Source organism: Lynx canadensis, chromosome B2, assembly GCF_007474595.2.
Source record: "Lynx canadensis isolate LIC74 chromosome B2, mLynCan4.pri.v2, whole genome shotgun sequence".
NCBI lineage: Eukaryota > Metazoa > Chordata > Mammalia > Carnivora > Felidae > Lynx > Lynx canadensis.
Window position 1 is genome coordinate 120,308,338 of NC_044307.1, and position 18,731 is coordinate 120,327,068.

The 18,731-nt window shown below is 38.8% G+C and overlaps 1 protein-coding gene across 1 annotated transcript; it reads left to right on the forward strand.

Moving 5' to 3' along the window:
* Positions 1-5,678: 5,678 nt before the first annotated feature.
* On the forward strand, positions 5,679-6,716 carry LOC115513431 (trace amine-associated receptor 6). The gene has a single exon (XM_030314616.1). The coding sequence runs from the start codon at positions 5,679-5,681 to the stop codon at positions 6,714-6,716; it is 1,038 nt and encodes a 345-aa protein (XP_030170476.1).
* The last annotated feature ends 12,015 nt before the right edge of the window (positions 6,717-18,731 follow it).

The window sequence follows — 18,731 nt, forward strand, 5'->3', positions numbered from 1 at the left end:
CGAAGTCCAACGCTTAACCGACTGACCCACCCAGGCGTCTCTAAATGGAGTTTTCAACCTAGAAGGAAAATAATCCCAGAGGAAACACTGTAGTGTGGGAAGTAACGAAGTGTGCCACAGCGTGTCAATACCAGAAAAATAAAATGAATGCTAAAAGTAAAAATAAATGTCTTTTTGACTTAAATTATATGCAGAATTAAAATAAATGACCGTGGTAGCAATAAAATGGCCAAGATAAACGGAGTTAAAGTATGTATTGAAATGCCTGGCAAGCTTTTGCATTGCCCTGAATTGGCAAAATTATTAACTTACTGGAGAATTTAATTAATCAGGGATACATATTAAAACTCTAGGATTCCAACAGAACAAGTGTAAGTAAGTCCAATTTATAATTTCATGGGAGAAAAAAGGGTGAATACTAAAAAATAATAATTTAAAATGAGTCCAGAGTAATAAAAGAACAAAGAAAAAATGTGAAGAAAAATATATTTAGTTGGTTTAAACCCAAATACATCAACAATTATATTAAATATATGACAATACACATTCAGATTTTAATCCAATTAAAAGATGACCAGAAGACATGAACAGACATTTCTCCAAAGCAGACACCCAGATGGCCAACAGACACATGAAAAGATACTTAACATCACTCGTCAGTAGGAAAATACAAATCAAAACTACATGAGATATCACCTCACACCTATCAGAATGACTAAAATAAAAAAATACAAGAAACAACAAGTGTTAGCAAGGATGTGTACATAAAGGAACTTGCACTGTTGGTGGAAATGCAAACTGGTGCAGCCACTGCAGAACACGGTATGGAGTTTCCTCAAAAAGTTACGAACAGAACAACCCTACAATCCAGTAATCGCACTTCTGGGTACTTATCCCCCAAATACAAAAACACTAATTAACAGGGATACATGCACCCCTATGTTTATTGCAACATTATTTACAATAGCCAAGTTATGGAAGCAGCCCAAGTGTCCATCAACAAATGAATGAATAAAGCAGGTATGGTATACACACACACACCACATGCAAATACAATGTAATATCACTCAGCTATAATAAGATAGAAATCTTGCCATTTGCAACACCATGGATAGAACTAGAGAGTGTAATATTAAGCAAAATAAGCCAATCAGAGAAAGACAAATGCCATATGATGTCACTCATCTGTGAAATTTAAAGCACAAAAAAAAAAATTAGCAAAGAAAAAAAAAGGAGAGAAAGAAAGTCATGAAACAGACTCTTAATTGTAGAGAACAAACTGATGTTCTCTATAAATAACCGAAGGGAGGTGGGTGAGGGATGAAGGGTGAAATAGGTGATGGGGATTAAGGAGTACCCTTGTGATGAGTTCCTCCATGATGTATGGAATTGTTCAATCACTATATTGTACACATGAAACTAATATAACACCATATGTCAACTATATTGGAATAAAATCGAATAAAATAAAGTAAAATGAAATAAAATAAAATTTAATTCAAAAAATGTGTTAAATAAGACTGAAATGAAGGGCATAACACAATAATAAGACAGAACCTAGTAAGTGTATTTCATTATGACCCATAGATTTGGTTTTGGTAGAAAAGGGAAACTGATTAGCTATGCAATTAACAGTGGATGGAATAGTTATTTCGGAGATGAAGTCTTATTCTTGGTAGTAAGACTGGAAGGTGCTCTACATCTCATGCACAATGCAATTAAACTACTTGATTCTGTTCTAGCTTTAGTTTTGGGGCAATCAGACACCAAGATTTCAAAACCGGGACATCATATCTTTGGGGTAGGAATGAATACATAAAAATAATACTTGCTATTTTTCTCTAATTTCTAGAATAATGTAAATCAACATTATCTACCAGCACATAATTTCTATTATTATACAAATGCTATGAAGTGGCAAAATTTCCTGAAATAGTGTATTATTTCTGACTATACTGTGTTTGTAAGAAACTCTTATCTTTATTGGATTTTACAGATGATTAAAGGCACCCTAGAATGTTTAGTATCATTTTACCCACAATCTTCAGTTCCAACACTGAATATCATCAATTTCTCTTGATTCTAGTGGTTTCAGTGAGTAACTTTTTCTCATCCTGTTCTGCAAGCTAGAAAATCATCCTGCTGCCTCATTTTAAGAACAAGGAAGCTAAAACCAAAGTCTGGAGAATATCATAAAGCTTCTGGATTCAAATAAACACTTTCAACATCTAGTTTAATACATTTACACTTGTCTTTTTTTTAGTGCCTTTCAAAATTAGACAAGTCATCTAATTTTACCACTTCCTTTCCTAGATCAACATATTGTTCTATTTTTGTAAGTTTCTAAAAACTTTCATTATAAACAAACCAGCTACTTCCCTCATTATTCTCTTCTGTGAACTTATTCTGGTTGTGTGCTGCCTTTGCTATTGACCTTTGCATCAGTGAACATTTATTAAGTGCTTCTGTCTGGTATGCAACACGTGGGCTCTGGAACTGGAAAGATATAACAATAAAGCCAATTTCAACCTAATAATGATTTATCCATGTCACGGAGCCCTCTCACTGGGTGCATGGGATCCCTTACCTGCACTCTCAGTCTTCTCAACAACCCTGTAAGAGGGCAAATATTATTACTTCTATTTCCTAAGTGAGGAGCCTGAGGCTTAAAGAAGTGAGTAGAAGGCCAAGGTAGCATATTTATTCAACAACAGAATCTTATTAATAGCCAGGCAGACAGAGAGTAAGTGCAGCAAACACCAACTATTCTTCCTTACAGAGGAGACTGTGGCCCCACCTCTGTATTCAGGTCATTAGGAGCCATTTGGAACATGGGACTTTCCTTCTACCAAGGGCAGTATGAGCATCATAAAGAAAAGTGCAAAGTTCTTTGGGGAGACGGGGACATCAGAAGGAGTAATTGATTTGCTCTGGTGTAACATTTTAATATACAGTTTTTCACTCATCCATACTTCATTCTGGAAATAGTATTTTACCTTACGAGGTATTTCCCCCTCTCTCTGGTCTCTCGATTATATTTTAGAAATTGTTGGGTCCATTCAAGGGAGCTGAAGGGGTGGGGCTGGGCACCTACTTTAAGATCTTCCTCTGTTATGCCTTGGCTCAAAAAATGTAACACTCTGAATTTGTTTTGATCCTGTTGATTGTGGTAGCATTTTATAAACCTGTCCTAAATTGGGCCCTGAAAGTTGTGGGGGACAGATGGAAAGGGGAAGAATATCCTAAGAATTAGCTAAGAGGGAATAATTAGAAATTAGACGCGGTAGAAAACTGGAAGATGTCTAGCTCTTTGTTTTATAAACTAAGGTACGGAGATCTGGGCTTCTGTCCAGATTCTTCCTGGAACAAGCATCAGGTCTTCCCCTCATTCCTGCTTCCAGACCACAGCAAGACTTTCATCCCTGTCTCTCTGCCTCTGTCTCTGTCTCTCGTCTCTCTGCCTTTTTCTTTTTTGGACATAATATTCCTTTCTTATTAAGCTACCCTCTGCTAGAAAACATCAGAAACCCCCAGCTATTGTTCTACTCTGTTCTCATTTCCTTTTCCCCCATATATATTATATTAAAATTCTGTAAATATTGAAGTAGCTTGTTTGCCTTACCCTCTTTGAAGAGACCTCTTTATCCACACCTGCCTAAGGGCTTCCTGCATCATGAGCTACTGTCTTTTACCTTTTTACTACTTTTCACAATTTGTATTCATATATCCATTTATTTGTTTACTTGCTTAAGGTTTGTTTCCGGCTCAAGATTGCAAACTTCATGAGACAGGGATCATGTGTACCCAGATTTTTTGTTTATTCCTTTGTTCATTGCTTTTCACCCAACTCCTGGCACTCAACAAATATATATTGAGTTGATTAATGAATGAATGAATATATCTCAGAATATGAAGGGAGATATAAAGTTATTTCTCTGTCCTAAATGTGTGCATCATGTATCATTATTTTTTGCCTAGAATAATGTTTCTCAATAGACAGGTCATTGAGATATTTATCTTCCAGAGGACACTTGTCAATGTCTGAAGACATTTTTGATTTATGCTCTTGGGGAAATTTTACTGAAATCTACCAGCATCTAGTAGCAGGGACGCTGCTAAATCCTGTTCAATGTACAGGACAGATCCTTACATCAGAGTTATCTGATCTCAAATGTCAACAGTGCTGAAATTGAGAAAGCCTGGCCTAGACCTTTGCCTATGGAAACAATTATTATTTTACAAAACCAGATTCTCAGGAAATATTAGAAATAATATTAGAAAGAATCTAATTTTCTAGATTAGGAAGCAGATGGACAGATGGATTAATAATAATACCTGTGGCACTTTATAATTTGAAAAGCAAGTTCACACGTGTAGGTCACAGCCCTGCAGCGGCAAGAGTCTTGAACATTTCTTCGAGAAGTCTGAGTAGTGCTCTGTGGAGTTCAACATTGCAGGGCTAGGAAATTACCAAGGAATTGTGTTCCCATTTTCCAACTTTCTGGTCATTATTCCTTATTTGAATTCATTCAGCATAGGAACCGAAGTTCTATCAGTTAGAACCACAAATGTGTGTAGTCAGAGGGCTCACTGCCCATTTATCACGTGGACAGAGACATCACAGATATGCTTCCAGTGACAATGTCTGAGCAGAGAACCGATCTCCTTTCTACCAGCACTGATAGTCATAGTACCTCAGAAGTGCTGGTGTGTCTAAATACCATGCTGTTCTTTAATGCTTGTGTGTGATGTATTTCACCAATCTCAAGCCGTCCTTAATGCATGTTACCTTTTTTGTTTCTTGGTAGCCAGTGCAGATACAAGAATGGCTCCTGCCAAGAGAGAAAAAGCCAAGTATTAACTCTCACTATTTACACCATATTGTGTCTCTGTACAAAAATCCAAAGAGGTACCTCATCAGGACTGACAATAGGGGAAAGATTCAAGTCTAAGAAAAAAGATATCTTTGACCCAAGAAGCGTGATGACTAAGCTAATTTAATGTTAAGAGTTGTTTTAAAGAATACCTTTCCTAATCATCACTGTTGAAAATAATCTTCCAAGTTCACACCTTATACTATAGGGATTCCATGCAGGGATTTCCCCATTGATAGCATCTATTTATGTGGAAGGACTGCATGTCTTAGTAACACAGGTCAGATAACACAGAGATAAAGAGGAGGTGATCCTTCAACTCCACAGTTACATCCCATATCAGCAGCTGTTGCAAAGAAGAACACTAGAGGTAAAAAGAAAACCATATTTTTTATGAATAAAAGGGAATTTTATCAAGTTAAAGAAACCAGGCATTATTTAGTTGAAATTAACACCACTAACCTTATACAATATAATTTTTAAATGTCTATTTATTTTGAGACAAAGAGCATGAGCAAGCCTGAGTGGGGAAATAGCAGAGAGAGGGGGATCGAGAGAGAACCCCAAGCAGGGGACGCAGGGCTCAAACTTAGGAAATGCCAGACAACGACTGGACAAAATCAAGAGGTGGACGCTCAACCGACTGAGTCACCCACGTGCCCCTACAATATAATTTTGTTCAATTTTAGTTTGTCATATAGAAAGCATTTAAGATTTATAATAAGTGGAAAGAGGAAAAACATTAGTAATAGTATCTGATAATTTCTTTAGACAACCTGGCGTATTTACATCTCCACATGCACCATGAGCACCAACTCGTCCCCCTCTGCATCCGAGCAGCTCTGCTACCAGAACGTGACCGGATCCTGCGTGAAAGCCCCCTACTCGCCCGGACCCCGGCTCATTCTCTACACACTGTTCAGCTTGGGGGCTGTGCTGGCCGTTTTTGGAAACCTCCTGGTGGTGATTTCAATCCTGCATTTCAAGCAGCTGCACTCGCCAACCAATTTTCTCATCGCCTCTCTGGCCTGTGCTGACTTTCTGGTGGGGGTGACTGTCATGCCCTTCAGCATGGTCAGGTCTGTGGAGAGCTGCTGGTACTTTGGGCCGAGTTTCTGTACCTTCCACACGTGCTGTGATGTGGCATTTTGTTACTCTTCCCTCTTCCACCTGTGCTTCATCTCCATCGACAGGTACATCGCTGTTACTGAGCCTCTGGTCTATCCTACCAAGTTCACGGTGTCCGTGTCGGGGACATGCATCGGCATCTCTTGGATCCTGCCCCTTGTATACAGTGGTGCCGTGTTCTACACAGGTGCCTATGATGATGGGCTGGAGGAATTATCTCGTGCCGTCAACTGCGTAGGAGGTTGTCAGACCGTTGTAAATCAAAACTGGGTGTTGATAGATTTTCTATCCTTCTTTATACCTACCCTCGTTATGATAATTCTCTATAGCAATATTTTTCTTGTGGCTAGACAACAGGCTAAAAAGATTGAAGATACTGGGGGCAAAATAGAATTGTCCTCAGCTAGTTACAAATCCAGAGTGGCCAAGAGAGAGCGAAAAGCAGCAAAAACCCTGGGTATCACTGTGGTAGCATTTATGATTTCATGGTTACCGTACAGTATTGACTCATTAATTGATGCTTATATGGGCTTCATAACCCCTGCCTACATCTATGAGATTTGCTGTTGGTGTGCTTATTATAATTCAGCCATGAACCCTTTGATTTATGCTTTATTTTACCCATGGTTCAGGAAGGCCTTAAAAATTATCATGAGTGGTTGGGTTTTCGAGGAGAGTTCAGCAACCATGAATTTGTTCTCTGAACAAATGTAAGCATTTGGACTGACGAAGTTCAATCTTTACTATTTCCATATGACATGAGTTGGTAAAAAGCAGGTAAGACTATTAATGAAGAGAAAACCATTTACTCTTCAAATTTAACAGGATAAACCAACGCTTTCCAGTATTAATGGTGCACTTCCTTATCATTTCCCAAAAAACAATTTGCATGACTGGTAAATGTCAAATCCCATTTGTTAACGGCTACAGAGCTCACCATACCTCCTTTTCTGCACACACTTCCCTCCCTCCCTTTTGCTCTTTTATTTCATTGATTCTTCCCTTCGTAGCCTGAAAACACCTTTTAAAAAAAAAATTCTTTCCTCTTTTCCTTAGAAAGTTTTTAGAGTGGGAGAGAGCCAAAGCATAAGAGACTCTTAAAAACTGAGAACAAACTGAGGGTTGATGGGGGGTGGGAGGGAGGGGAGGGTGGGTGATGGGTATTGAGGAGGGCACCTTTTGGGATGACCACTGGGTGTTGTATGGAAACCAATTTGTCAATAAATTTCATATATAAAAAAAAAAAAAAAAAAGAAAGTTTTCTGCTCACTCCCAACTTGTCAAAAATTTCTCTGTGGTTAGCTTTCACATGGTTGTTGTCTTGTGTTTGTTTTTGTTTTTGCTTTTGTTTTGTTTGTTTTTGGCTTTGTTTTGCTGCTTTTCCCAAAGGAAAACTTGGTGCAGCAGTGAAATCTATTATGCTGGATGTCTGCATGGTGTCTGTGTCAGGAATTTGCTTCAGCAGCTCCTGGATCCTGCCTCTTGTATACAGTGTATACAGTGGGTGCCTCTGAGGATGGGATGAAGGAATTAGTAAGTGCCCTCTGTTCCATACATGGTTGCCAGCTTGTTATAAATCAATTCTGGATAGTGATAGAATTTCTGTTATTTTTCACATTTAGCTTTCTTAATATTACATCTAGTAATATTTTTCTTGTGGCTAGAAAACATACTAAAGAAATTGAAAATATTAGTACAAAACAAAATCATTATCAGGAACTTGCGAGGCTAAGACGGCTAAAAGGGAGAAAAACAGCTGATACCCTGGCACAGTATAGCATTTTTGGTCTCATGATTACCACATGCAATTGACTCATTCACTGATTCTTTTTAGGGGTTTATGACACCTTCATGTGTTAGGAGATATTTTATTGGGTTGGTTATTGTAACTCTGCTCTAAATTCTTTGATATATGCTTTACTTTACCCTTGGTTTGGGAGAGCAGGAAAAACTTATTATAAGCAAAAGAGCATTCATCGACCACAAATTTAATTTCTAAATTAACCTAAATTGTTAATTTGAGAAAAAAAGACATCAATCTGGTGACGTGTTGCAAATTTCCTAATAATTATAAATGTGGATTATAGCACATTAAAATGACATTTTAAATGATGGCGGAGAAATGGTACCTCAATTTTAGTAGCATACCCTATAGGCTTTTACTTCCTTGGTGAAATGAACATCTTTAAGCATTTGATAGAAATGTATTTACTCAATAATGGTTGGCACAAGGGTCCTTAAATCTGTGCAGTTCCCTGCTTTGTCAGTTGCTGTTTTTGTCTTCTAGGACTCACGTTCCTTTCTTACCTTTCTTTCACTGTGAAAGATTTCCTGGTCCCATGTTCCCTGTTAGTGTCTTGTATTTCCTGTCTTTTATTGAACTGGGTTAACTTGTTTTCATTTGAACAGCTTGTTTCTTGGAGCGGTGGGGGTGGGAGGGCAGTTTTCTGAAGCTTCTAAGATGTCTCCCAACAATATACGTGAGCTATTTCAAACTCAGGACAAGACTCATATTTTACATGTTGGGGGCATATAATGTAAATGTGGGAATAATCATGAGCAGATGGCACAATTTCTTCAATAGTGATTATCTATTGATATGATAGTTTTCTTATCACGAGGTTTATTTTTTTACCTTCAATCACCATGGAGGAAAATTTATGTCATTTTTTTTTCTGTTAAACAGTATCCAAAGTTTATATGTTTTCCATGATAAAAAGAAGTAACACTGTGTTTATGGGAAAAGGATTCAAGAAATGTTGATGTGCCTGGGTGGCTCAGTCGGTTAAGTGACCGACTTCAGCTCAGGTCATAATCTTCATGATTCGTGGGTTCGAGCCCTGCATTGGGCTCTATGCTGACAGCTCAGAGCATGGAGCCTGCTTCGTATTCTGTCTCCCTCTCTTTCTGCCCTTCCTCTGCTTACACTCTGTCTCTCTCTCTCTCTCAAAAATAAATAAACACTAAAAATTATATTAAAAAAAAGAAATGTTGACGTGGTATTTAACTTTCTGATAAAAATATTGTTCAGCATCCTGCTTCATGTATTTCATAAAATCAAAATGGATTTCTATCAGATTTATAAAAATTAAAGAAAACAAAGCTTTTATAATTTTTCATTGGTGAAATAATAACAGAAAACCCACAGGGATTCATGCACTACTTTAAGATTTTTTAAACTTTAAAAGAAAACAAAGTCACGTTAAGGAAAAAAAGACAATGCTGAAAAAACTATTGGCAGTTTACATGATGAAGAAGGGTTAATAACTTTCAAAACATAAAAACCTTTTACAAAACAGTAAGACATAGACAAATACTACACTAAACATGTCAATAGACAGTTTTATAGAGGGAAAATACAAATTACTAACGAATACATTAAAATACCAAATATACATATAATTAAAATACTAATAAACATGTATTAGAGTTTCATATATCAAATTGGCAAATATTAGAAGGATCCATAAAACCCAATGTTAATTAGAGTGTGGGAAATTATGCACCCTCATAAGAGTTGAACATGCTCCTACACATCTGGGAAAAATATAATTTAATTCCTCCTTTCTGAAGTGAACTAAAATATTTATATTAAATTTAAATCATACATGTCACTTAACTCTGTAGTTCCATTTCTAGAAAGTAATCCTAAGAAAAGAGCCAGGCAAGGAAATAAGGACGACCAGGGCATTGTTTGTATAACTCTTGACAGGGAAAGACAAGCACAATATATTTTTTTATTAAAATCAAAACAAAAGCAAAACACTCTGACCCAGATTATAGAACAGTAGATGTAACACGGCACCCATATATGTATATTTCTATATATACTTACATATAAAGCACATATTTCTATATGCTTTTACAAAGTCCAACTTTATATCTAATGGGCAGTTTGTGAGGGGGGTTTCTTTGCATTTATCTTTATCATTTTAGTGTTTGTGATGAAATAAACATACTAAAATTGATATTCTAACACATATCTCTATTCTTATCTGAACATTGAAATTAGATTTGTCTGTTTGCTTCCTTGCTTTATTTTAGGAGAATATCTTTTGAAAATATATATTTGCTATATTTTTTCTTAACCTAATGAAACGAATTTGCAGCTGCCTTGGTATCTTTTAGGGACTACTTTTTTTTTATTGCTGCAGGTTCTTTAAACATCTATTTCATATACAATAATGTATTAGCAGTTATGTTTGGGCCACATTACAAAAAAAATTTTTTTTAACTTCTATAAACATGCCAGTAGACATTTAAATTTTCTTCTTGGATGATTTCCATGCTGAGCAAGTGTGGCTATTGTAGTTGATTCCTGATGAATTTTATAACAGTGAAGATACTAGATCATTGGATCCCTAATTATCTGTTAACCATAACATTGCCATGCTGTTGAAGTTTTTTAGGGTTTTAACCAGGGGGAAAGAATGTTTGTAAATCAGATTAGCCTATTTTTTGCAGAGGGGAAAATAAAGGTTTGGGAGAACTCGGGAGTTGAGGGGATCCATGGATAGACGCCAGAAATGCCAGCTGTTCTGGCTTGGGCACACACCTCAATCTTTGCACCTAAAAGTGGGAAGGAAGAAAGTTCTGGGAATTCAAATGGCATGGCATCCTTTGGACATTGAAAAGGTTTTTCCTTCTCCCTTCAAAGTCCCAGCTGGTGACACTGATCCAAAAAAGATGTTGTTTAAATAAGCAACTCCTAAACCTTCATAGTTAAGCGACGTATTTCCCTTCAAACTGTAACTAATGTGGTGGAAGAGGCCCTAGGAGGCATCAGTAGCAGTCCCCAGGCAAGCGGCTGCTGTGGGGTCTCTCCTGGGTAATTCTACTTCCTCCCAGCACGGAAGTCCTGCCCTCAGTAGAGGGGGCCTTCCCACCCATAATGCCTGGTTTTGTTTTTGTTTTTAGTAAATTTATTTTGGAGTAATTTTAGGTTTACAGAAAGTTACAAAACTAGTACAGAATTTCTGAATACCATGCACTCAGTCTCCCCCATTGTTAACATATTGCCATAGGACCTTTGTCACGGTTTCGAAACTGCCATTGGCAGAATACAGTTAACCGAACCCCAGCCTTTATCTGGATGCCACCAGCGTCTCCATTAATGACTTCCTCTTCCAGGATCCCATCCAGGATCGAACTTCGTTGTCGCATCTCCCCAGCCACCTCTGGTCTGGGCCTCGTTTCTCACGGCCTCCACAGTCTTGAGGAGCACGGGCCACCCAACCGATGGGTTAGGTCTCCTTTTCCTTGTTGGGCTACGGAGTAGAGAGAATTACTCCGCAAGGATCTGCTGGTCTGGGAGAGCACAGAGGGGCCTCGGGGGCTGAATGTGTGGCATTTCTGCTTGAAGACACGCAGGGAGATCCCAAAGGCTGGGCCATTTCCGCACACATATGTGCATACGCATGTGCGTGCACTTGTGTGCATACGTGTCCATTCATGCATGCACCCTTAGGGGCTGCATCAGAAGGAGAAGCTACTGCCACGGCCACGGTACTTTACGCCCACGAAGTTAGGGAGCATATGAGCACGTGCTTCTCCTGGCCTCTGAACAGTGGGTGATGTGGGCAGATCAGACTCTACACAGAAAAGAACTGCTTGTTTTAAGATGGCCTGAACCTATGCCTCTGTAACCAAGAATGTCATTTGGGTTTTGTTTTGTTTTTTTATACGTTTTAAAATGTTTCTTTATTCTGAGAGAGAGAGAGAGAGAGAGAGAGAGAGAGAGAGCATGAGAGCGTGAGCAGAGGACGGGCAGAGGGAGAGAGGGAGAGAGAGAATCCCAAGCAGGCTCTGTGCTCTCAGTGCAGAGCCCCGCATGGAGCTCGATCCCACAAACCATGAGATCATGACCTGAGCCTAAATCAAGAGTCAGACACTTAAGCCAGCCCCGTCATTAAGTTTGGTACTCAGGCAAAGCGGAGTGAGTCTACACTGGTTGCTTATTAGTGTGTACCCTGCCTCACTGGCAAGAAAGGCTTTGGAATGGGAGGGGACTCTTATGGCATGGTTTGGCTCCCTTCAGGCCCTGTGGGGAAATTTGAATGGCAAAGTTAGTGTTTCTGTGAAAGCGTTTTCTAGTCTGAGAGCCAGACGGTATCCTGCGGCTTAAAGAGAAAAAAAAAATCACCCCTTTTCATGATGCCCTAATTTGGAAACGTCTATGAGGGTGTGAGTTGGATGGGATGGAGACTGAGGTGGGATGGAGAGGATTTCCAGGACCCCGGAGGCAGCTTAGCACATGGATGATTATATATGATATAATCATATAATATATATAATATATATATGATATATATAATATATATAATAATATATTATAATAATATATAATGTATAATAATATAATATATAATAATATATAATATATAATATAATATATAATATAATATATATCATATATATGATATATATGATATATATATGATAATTTTGATGATTATAGGAATTAATATTTCTTTTTTTTTTCTTTGAGATCCTGCTTTTAATTCTTTTGGGTATATATCCAGGGGAATTGCTAAATTATATGACAGTTCTATTTTTTTTTGTTTTTATGTTATTTATGAATTACTATTTCTCAAGCACTAATACAGCAAGGTATTTATGTTTTATATGTTGTATGTATTGAGAGCAGTGCTGGAGAGACTGAGAGAGTGCAGGGTATTAAACATTCACGTGAAATAAGGAAAGAGCACCCTGGGGTCCATGCTGGACAATACTGAGGAGAGCATAGGAGATGGGTATTCAGGGAGGGTGAAGAAAGAATGCTCTAGGACCACGAGGACGAACAAAGGAGGATACCCACCTCATCACCTGCCTGCTGGGAAGCACAGTCATCAGGTGAGGGCTAGGTTTCTGGAAGGTGCAGGGACCCCACACAGAAGGAAACATGTCTCTAATGTTATTTCTCAACAGTTATGCATTTTGGTGTTGTCTTATCCGGAGATGCCAGTCTGGGAACAGCACTGGACTTTGGCAAACCTCTCACTGGGGGGAGAAAGATGAGAAAAAATAACAATGGAACATGTGTTGCATGATGGAAATTTTATTCAATTTACAGGACTGTCCTTTATTCTTAGGTTATATTCTTCTTCAGCTTTTGATATTAAAACATTATTCACATGAAATTATGGCAAAGTACCTGGAAGTTGTCCCTGGTGCTATTGCTGCTTATTTATCATGACCTTAAGTTGGCAAAGTTAAAATTTGGTAATTAATCTGTTTAGTTCTCCAAATTTTTTAACCAGTTTTATTATTTCTGATCCAAATTTCTAGAAACCACTATCTTGACCCATTACTATTTAAAAAAAATTTAAGTTTATTTATTTTTGAGAGAGAGTGAGGGGGTAGGGGTAGACCGAGTGGGAGAGAAAGAATCCCAAGCAGGTTTCACACTGTCGGCACAGAGCCTGATGCAGGACTTGAACTCACGAACCACAAGATCACGACCTGAACCAAAATCGAGAGTTGCTTGACCGACTTAGGCACTCAGGGGCTCCCCACTGATATTTTTAATAGCAAACATAGTATTTTCAGCAGGTAAGCCTTTTATTACTCCCTCAAATAAACCTGGGCAGCATTTGGTCAACTCTAAGCTAAATAAAGACAATGAAGTAATAAGGACTGTTAGTAAATCTGACATGATCCAATGGAAGCTGATGTCCAAGAAATCAACCTTCTAGAGAAAGAAATATGAAGTTTCTACTAAGAAAAAGAATTCTTATGCAAGTTTCCTTTTTCTTTTTCTCTCTTCCTTCCTTCCTTCCTCCCTCCCTTCCTCCCTCCCTTCTTCCTTTTCTTTCTTTCTTTCTTTCTTTCTTTCTTTCTTTCTTTCTTTCTTTCTTTCTTTCTTCTATATCATTGAAAGTTATTAGCAGAATCTAGGTTATTTTATACACTCATATCTGGGGTTAGTCTATAAATAGCAACTAGCCCAGAGCTGAGATGTCATGTAAATTAGAGGCATTTCCTAAATCTACAATTCTTGCACATGTATGAGTCTTCCTGTCTTGCTCATAAGACCATCTTGAGGGAATGCATCAGATAACGATCAAGGGTAAGTGGCAATCAATGCTTTTCAGGGATTATATTTTCTAACATCAAGGGCAGGACTTGGAGGCAAACTTTTGATTATCTTGCATCATACAAAGTTTTCAGTCTCTTTTCTGCACTTGACAATCAGTTTGAAAGTTTTGGACTTCTCAGACATTCCTAAAATAAAAAGTCATTAAATAAACATCTCCCCAGTGACTGAAAGTGTGAGACAATTCTCATTATCAGGGAGAAAGATGCATTAATGACCTCTGTGTTCTTTCCAGTGCTCACATTCATACATTTGTTAATGAGAGGAAGGGGAGAGAAATGTTTTGTACTCTTGTCTCTTTGGACTAGAGGCTAGAGGTAACCAAACACTAATCAGAGTCAGAGGGTTAAACTGTAAATGAACAGTGGTTGGCATTGATTACAAAATCCATATGTTCAATTGCCAGTCCAAGCAATCCTTCAAGTTAATGAATAACTGAATCAGTTCTCATTTTGATTCATCACATAATTAATTTGTGTTTAACAAGTATTTCTTAGAGATGTGTCTTAATTGCTTATGGAAATCTTTGGGATGAGAAGCAGCATGAAATTAATTTTTCCCCAAATCACAGTCTCTAAAATGGGCTCTAGCAAATCTTCCCTGTTTATTCTTTCATTAAATCTCAGGCATATCTCTACAGTCACTCGTGAGTGTTAAAAATTCAATTTTATTGAATTCAATTTCTAAAAATTAAATGACTCCAATTTTAAACTCAAGTTTAAAACTATCCTCTGTATCTAATTGAATATCCCTGTCCTCGCTATTTCCGATGCTAGCCAAGTCTGAACTTAAAAAGCCTGGTTTTAGGGATGGGACGCATCTGATTTTTCATTCCTTACCGCATCCTCCTTTTCTGCTCCACTCCATAGGGAACAGGTTGAGTAGAAGAAAAGGAGAACAATAATTTTACACTGAATTTGGTTTCCTCATCACATTTGCTTCATGCTCACGACCCTGGTGTTGTGAGGCTTCCAGTAACATCCCTCTTGTGCAGTGCGTATGCGGGTTCTTCAGGCAGCCCTGCAGGACACAGTCCAACCTTCTGCTCCCTGGCATGCACCAGTGCCACCTGAGTAGGTGACAAGACAGGCCTCTTTTCCTGCTGGCCTGTCTGCCTCACAGCCATCTTCCTCCAACTCTACTTTCCCCTACTTGACATGAAGACAGGGCAGGTCAGCAGGGCTACTGAATAAGCAGATCTAAACAGGGAATCAGTTTGAATCATCTTGCCAGTACCTTCTTCAATGGAGTGGTTCCCTGGATGGAGAGACCCTAGAAAGAAAGGTCTATAAGGTTTCCCTTCATGGACAGACTCTAAGGAGGAGTTGGAAGTTCAACGGGAGTGGCTCACCGATATCAGGGGACCGGATGGCGGGCAGGCTCCCCGGCCCCCCAAAAGAAGTCGTGTATACACCTCATCACACAGCCTCCACTTAGGTACCTGGCACATTCAGGGCATTGTCCACCAAGACAGTGACCCTACCAGGCGTGAGGACAGCTTTTGTCCCATTAGTAATATTCTCCTTATTCCATTGCTGCCCCACTCTGGAGGGCGGGTGAAAGCAGAGGCAGAAAAGGAGAGAGGAAGAAAGAGTGAAAAGTAGATATACACTCCTCCGCACTCTAGGGCCCAAGGGCCTGGGCCTCGACACCACTGAAAGAATATGGAACTGGGTGTGATTTTTAAATTTTAATCTGAATTAGCTAGAATTTATTATGGGCTTATAAGTCGTGGAAGTTGAGTGGAAAGCAATCAGATTTGCTTAGAGTGTTATTAAAAATGAGTAAGGGAGAGTCAAAGGGTGTTTGCCTGCTCTAGTAGATAGAATGGTGAAGCCATTTGATGTTTGTGATGTAACCAAGCTCAGACTGTCTCAAATCTAGTAACATATTCGATGAGTCAGACTTCCAATTAAACTAGCAAGCAGGAAGGATGAATCTGATGACCAGAAACTCATTCCTTCGTGCTTTTCCTGACTAATTTGAAGAATACGTCCCACCACCCTACCGCACATTTTGAGAGATCGCATTCATTTCTTAGAAACAAATGATAATTAATTAAACGATCATTCGGTAATTCTGAATTCATTCTTAAATTTCCCCTATTTAAACATTCATGACCTAAAATAAATTTATCATTGATGAAGTGCTCTTCAGCATGTGACCACTTGATTTCCAGCTCAATAGTCAGGGTTGATATTTCAACACAGTAAAAAAACTGTAAAGCAGACAGAGGAGGCAATGGCGGTCAGAATGCAAGCTATGCTGACAGGCAGAGCCAGCCCTGGAGACGTCTTCCTTAGCCTTGCATTGATCTTTCTTTCTTTCTTTCTTTTTTTTTTTTTTTAACATTTATTTATTTTTGAGACAGAGCATGAACGGGGAGGGTCAAAGAGAGGGAGACACAGAATCTGAAACAGGCTCCAGGCTCTGAGCTGTCAGCACAGAGCCCGACGCGGGGCTTGAACTCACGGACCGTGAGATCATGACCTGAGCCGAAGTCGGACGCTTAACCGACCAAGCCACCCAGGCGCCCCAGCCTTGCATTGATCTTTCAAGAGCTGGATCAGGAGGAGCCTTTGCAGTCTGGGGAGGACTTTCTAGGGAAAATAAACAGGTGGTTCATGGTGGCTCAGGGAAATAGATATTTACCAACCAGTAGTGAGCATTTCAGTGTTTTCACAACTGGAATAGTTGAATTGGTGCCTACCGTCAGAAAATCAGCCCTACGAAGATAATTAAGCACTGTACCTTACTCCTGAAATCCCAATGAAATGTCCCCAAAAGTATTTCTGAAAGATAAAAACCAGATGAGATCAAATTGATTGAAAAACCAGAGTAAAGCACAACCCAAGATACACACAGTATAAGATTACCAGAGAGGTAAGAGCTGTTCTTTCCAACAGAGCCTGGGAGAAATCCTAAGCTCCAGAAAGAGCAATCACAAAGAGTAAACGGAAGAAAATATTGAAAGCAATTGTAGGGGAAGCTTTTTCTGGGTAAAAGAAAGGTCCGAGGCTTCAGATTGAAAATGCGAAGAGGACAGACAAACAAAAAAGATCACACAGGCAGCAATGCAACAAATACAAAAAGAAAATCTTAAAAGCTCCTAAACAGGGACCACCAAGAAACAGCTTAAAATTAAGGGATGGCCATCATGCCGGCATCACGCTGCTCCTCAGAGTACTTGTCCTCGAAGGCCATGGAGAAATTCTTTTCCAGTTCTCAGGGACTTTCGTTTCTGAACCAGGATTCTAATTCTGGTTAAAATTGTCATTGTAACTGAAGTCCTGTAAAATTCTTCAAAGCTAACTGAGAACCCCATGTGTCTGTGTATATATTTGAGCAGACCATGAATCTATAGAACCAGGTGAGCCAGATCAAATGGAGGATAGTTGAGGCAACCTTCAGGAAGGGGAGGTTGTACTGTGAGCCCGTGTTGGAGGACAAGAGGGTGCATCGACTCAGGCCCTGTGCACACCTGGATGCTGCTGGAATGTGGCCGACACTCTACACGAATTCACGAGATGCCTGCAATCAGACCTTGTGTGGGTTACATAAGCCGCAGCCTGCATCCAACAGAGGATGGTTTAATTTAGATTATTTTAAATATAACTTTCAGTTTCAAGCCATGAGGAGTCTACCTTCACAGTCTAGTATCTAGGTGGTAACGGGAGTATAGAAAAATACATGTTTGGTTTTGGAATTGTTCTGTCCCTTGATTTCAACTACCAATGCCCTATAGTTAGGGAATGAGACTCTTGTCAGAGGGTAATTCAAATAAAATTCATAACCATGAATGGTCACACTTGTATACTACAAATAAACGCGTATGTTTCTGCAGCATTGATAATGATAAGCACTGAGGCATAAAGAATGATCCATACAGAATCTGAACGGTCAGATAGGATCAATCGACTGGAAAATCAGAGTCGAGAGAAAGACAACCCAAAATACGCTTAGTATAAGGTTTTTAAAGAGGTAAGAGCCATTCCTATCAATAGAGCTTGAAGGAAATTCTATTATTTTCTCAATGTGACCAGGCACACTCTATATAAACTTATTAAAAATGTTCTATATTTAAATGAATACACATCTATTTATTCTGTAAACATTTATTGATTATCCATTATTTCCAAGTACAGTGTAAGGTCCAGCTGGGAGTATAAAGAAGAACAAGAGGGACATTCTCCTAAGTCATGAAGTTTTTTGGGATAAGCAATTATGAACAACAGATCACTAGAAAGCAGAGAGTAATGTCATGGACACAATGATCAGTTCCTGAGAAAGGAGGACATACAGAAATGTTTCTACAAGCTCTATTGTTTTCATCTTTGTACATGGAAAAACAAAGAGAGACTTTGCAAGGGACTGTTAAATACATGAGCAAACATAATCATACTGTTACTCATAATAACGTACTAACAATTGATCCGTGGAAAAAAGAAAATGAAACTTCTAATCTCAACAATGATTAGATGAGATGGGGGGATTTGTGTGGAGAAAAGGTGCAAAGGAGCCAAAGAATGAATAGTATAAAACAACAAGATCATGGTTGTGCATCATGTGCAGGCCAACCCTGACTTAGCAGTTAAGATACAGTTTATCTGAATGGCCCTCCCTTCGGTCTCAGG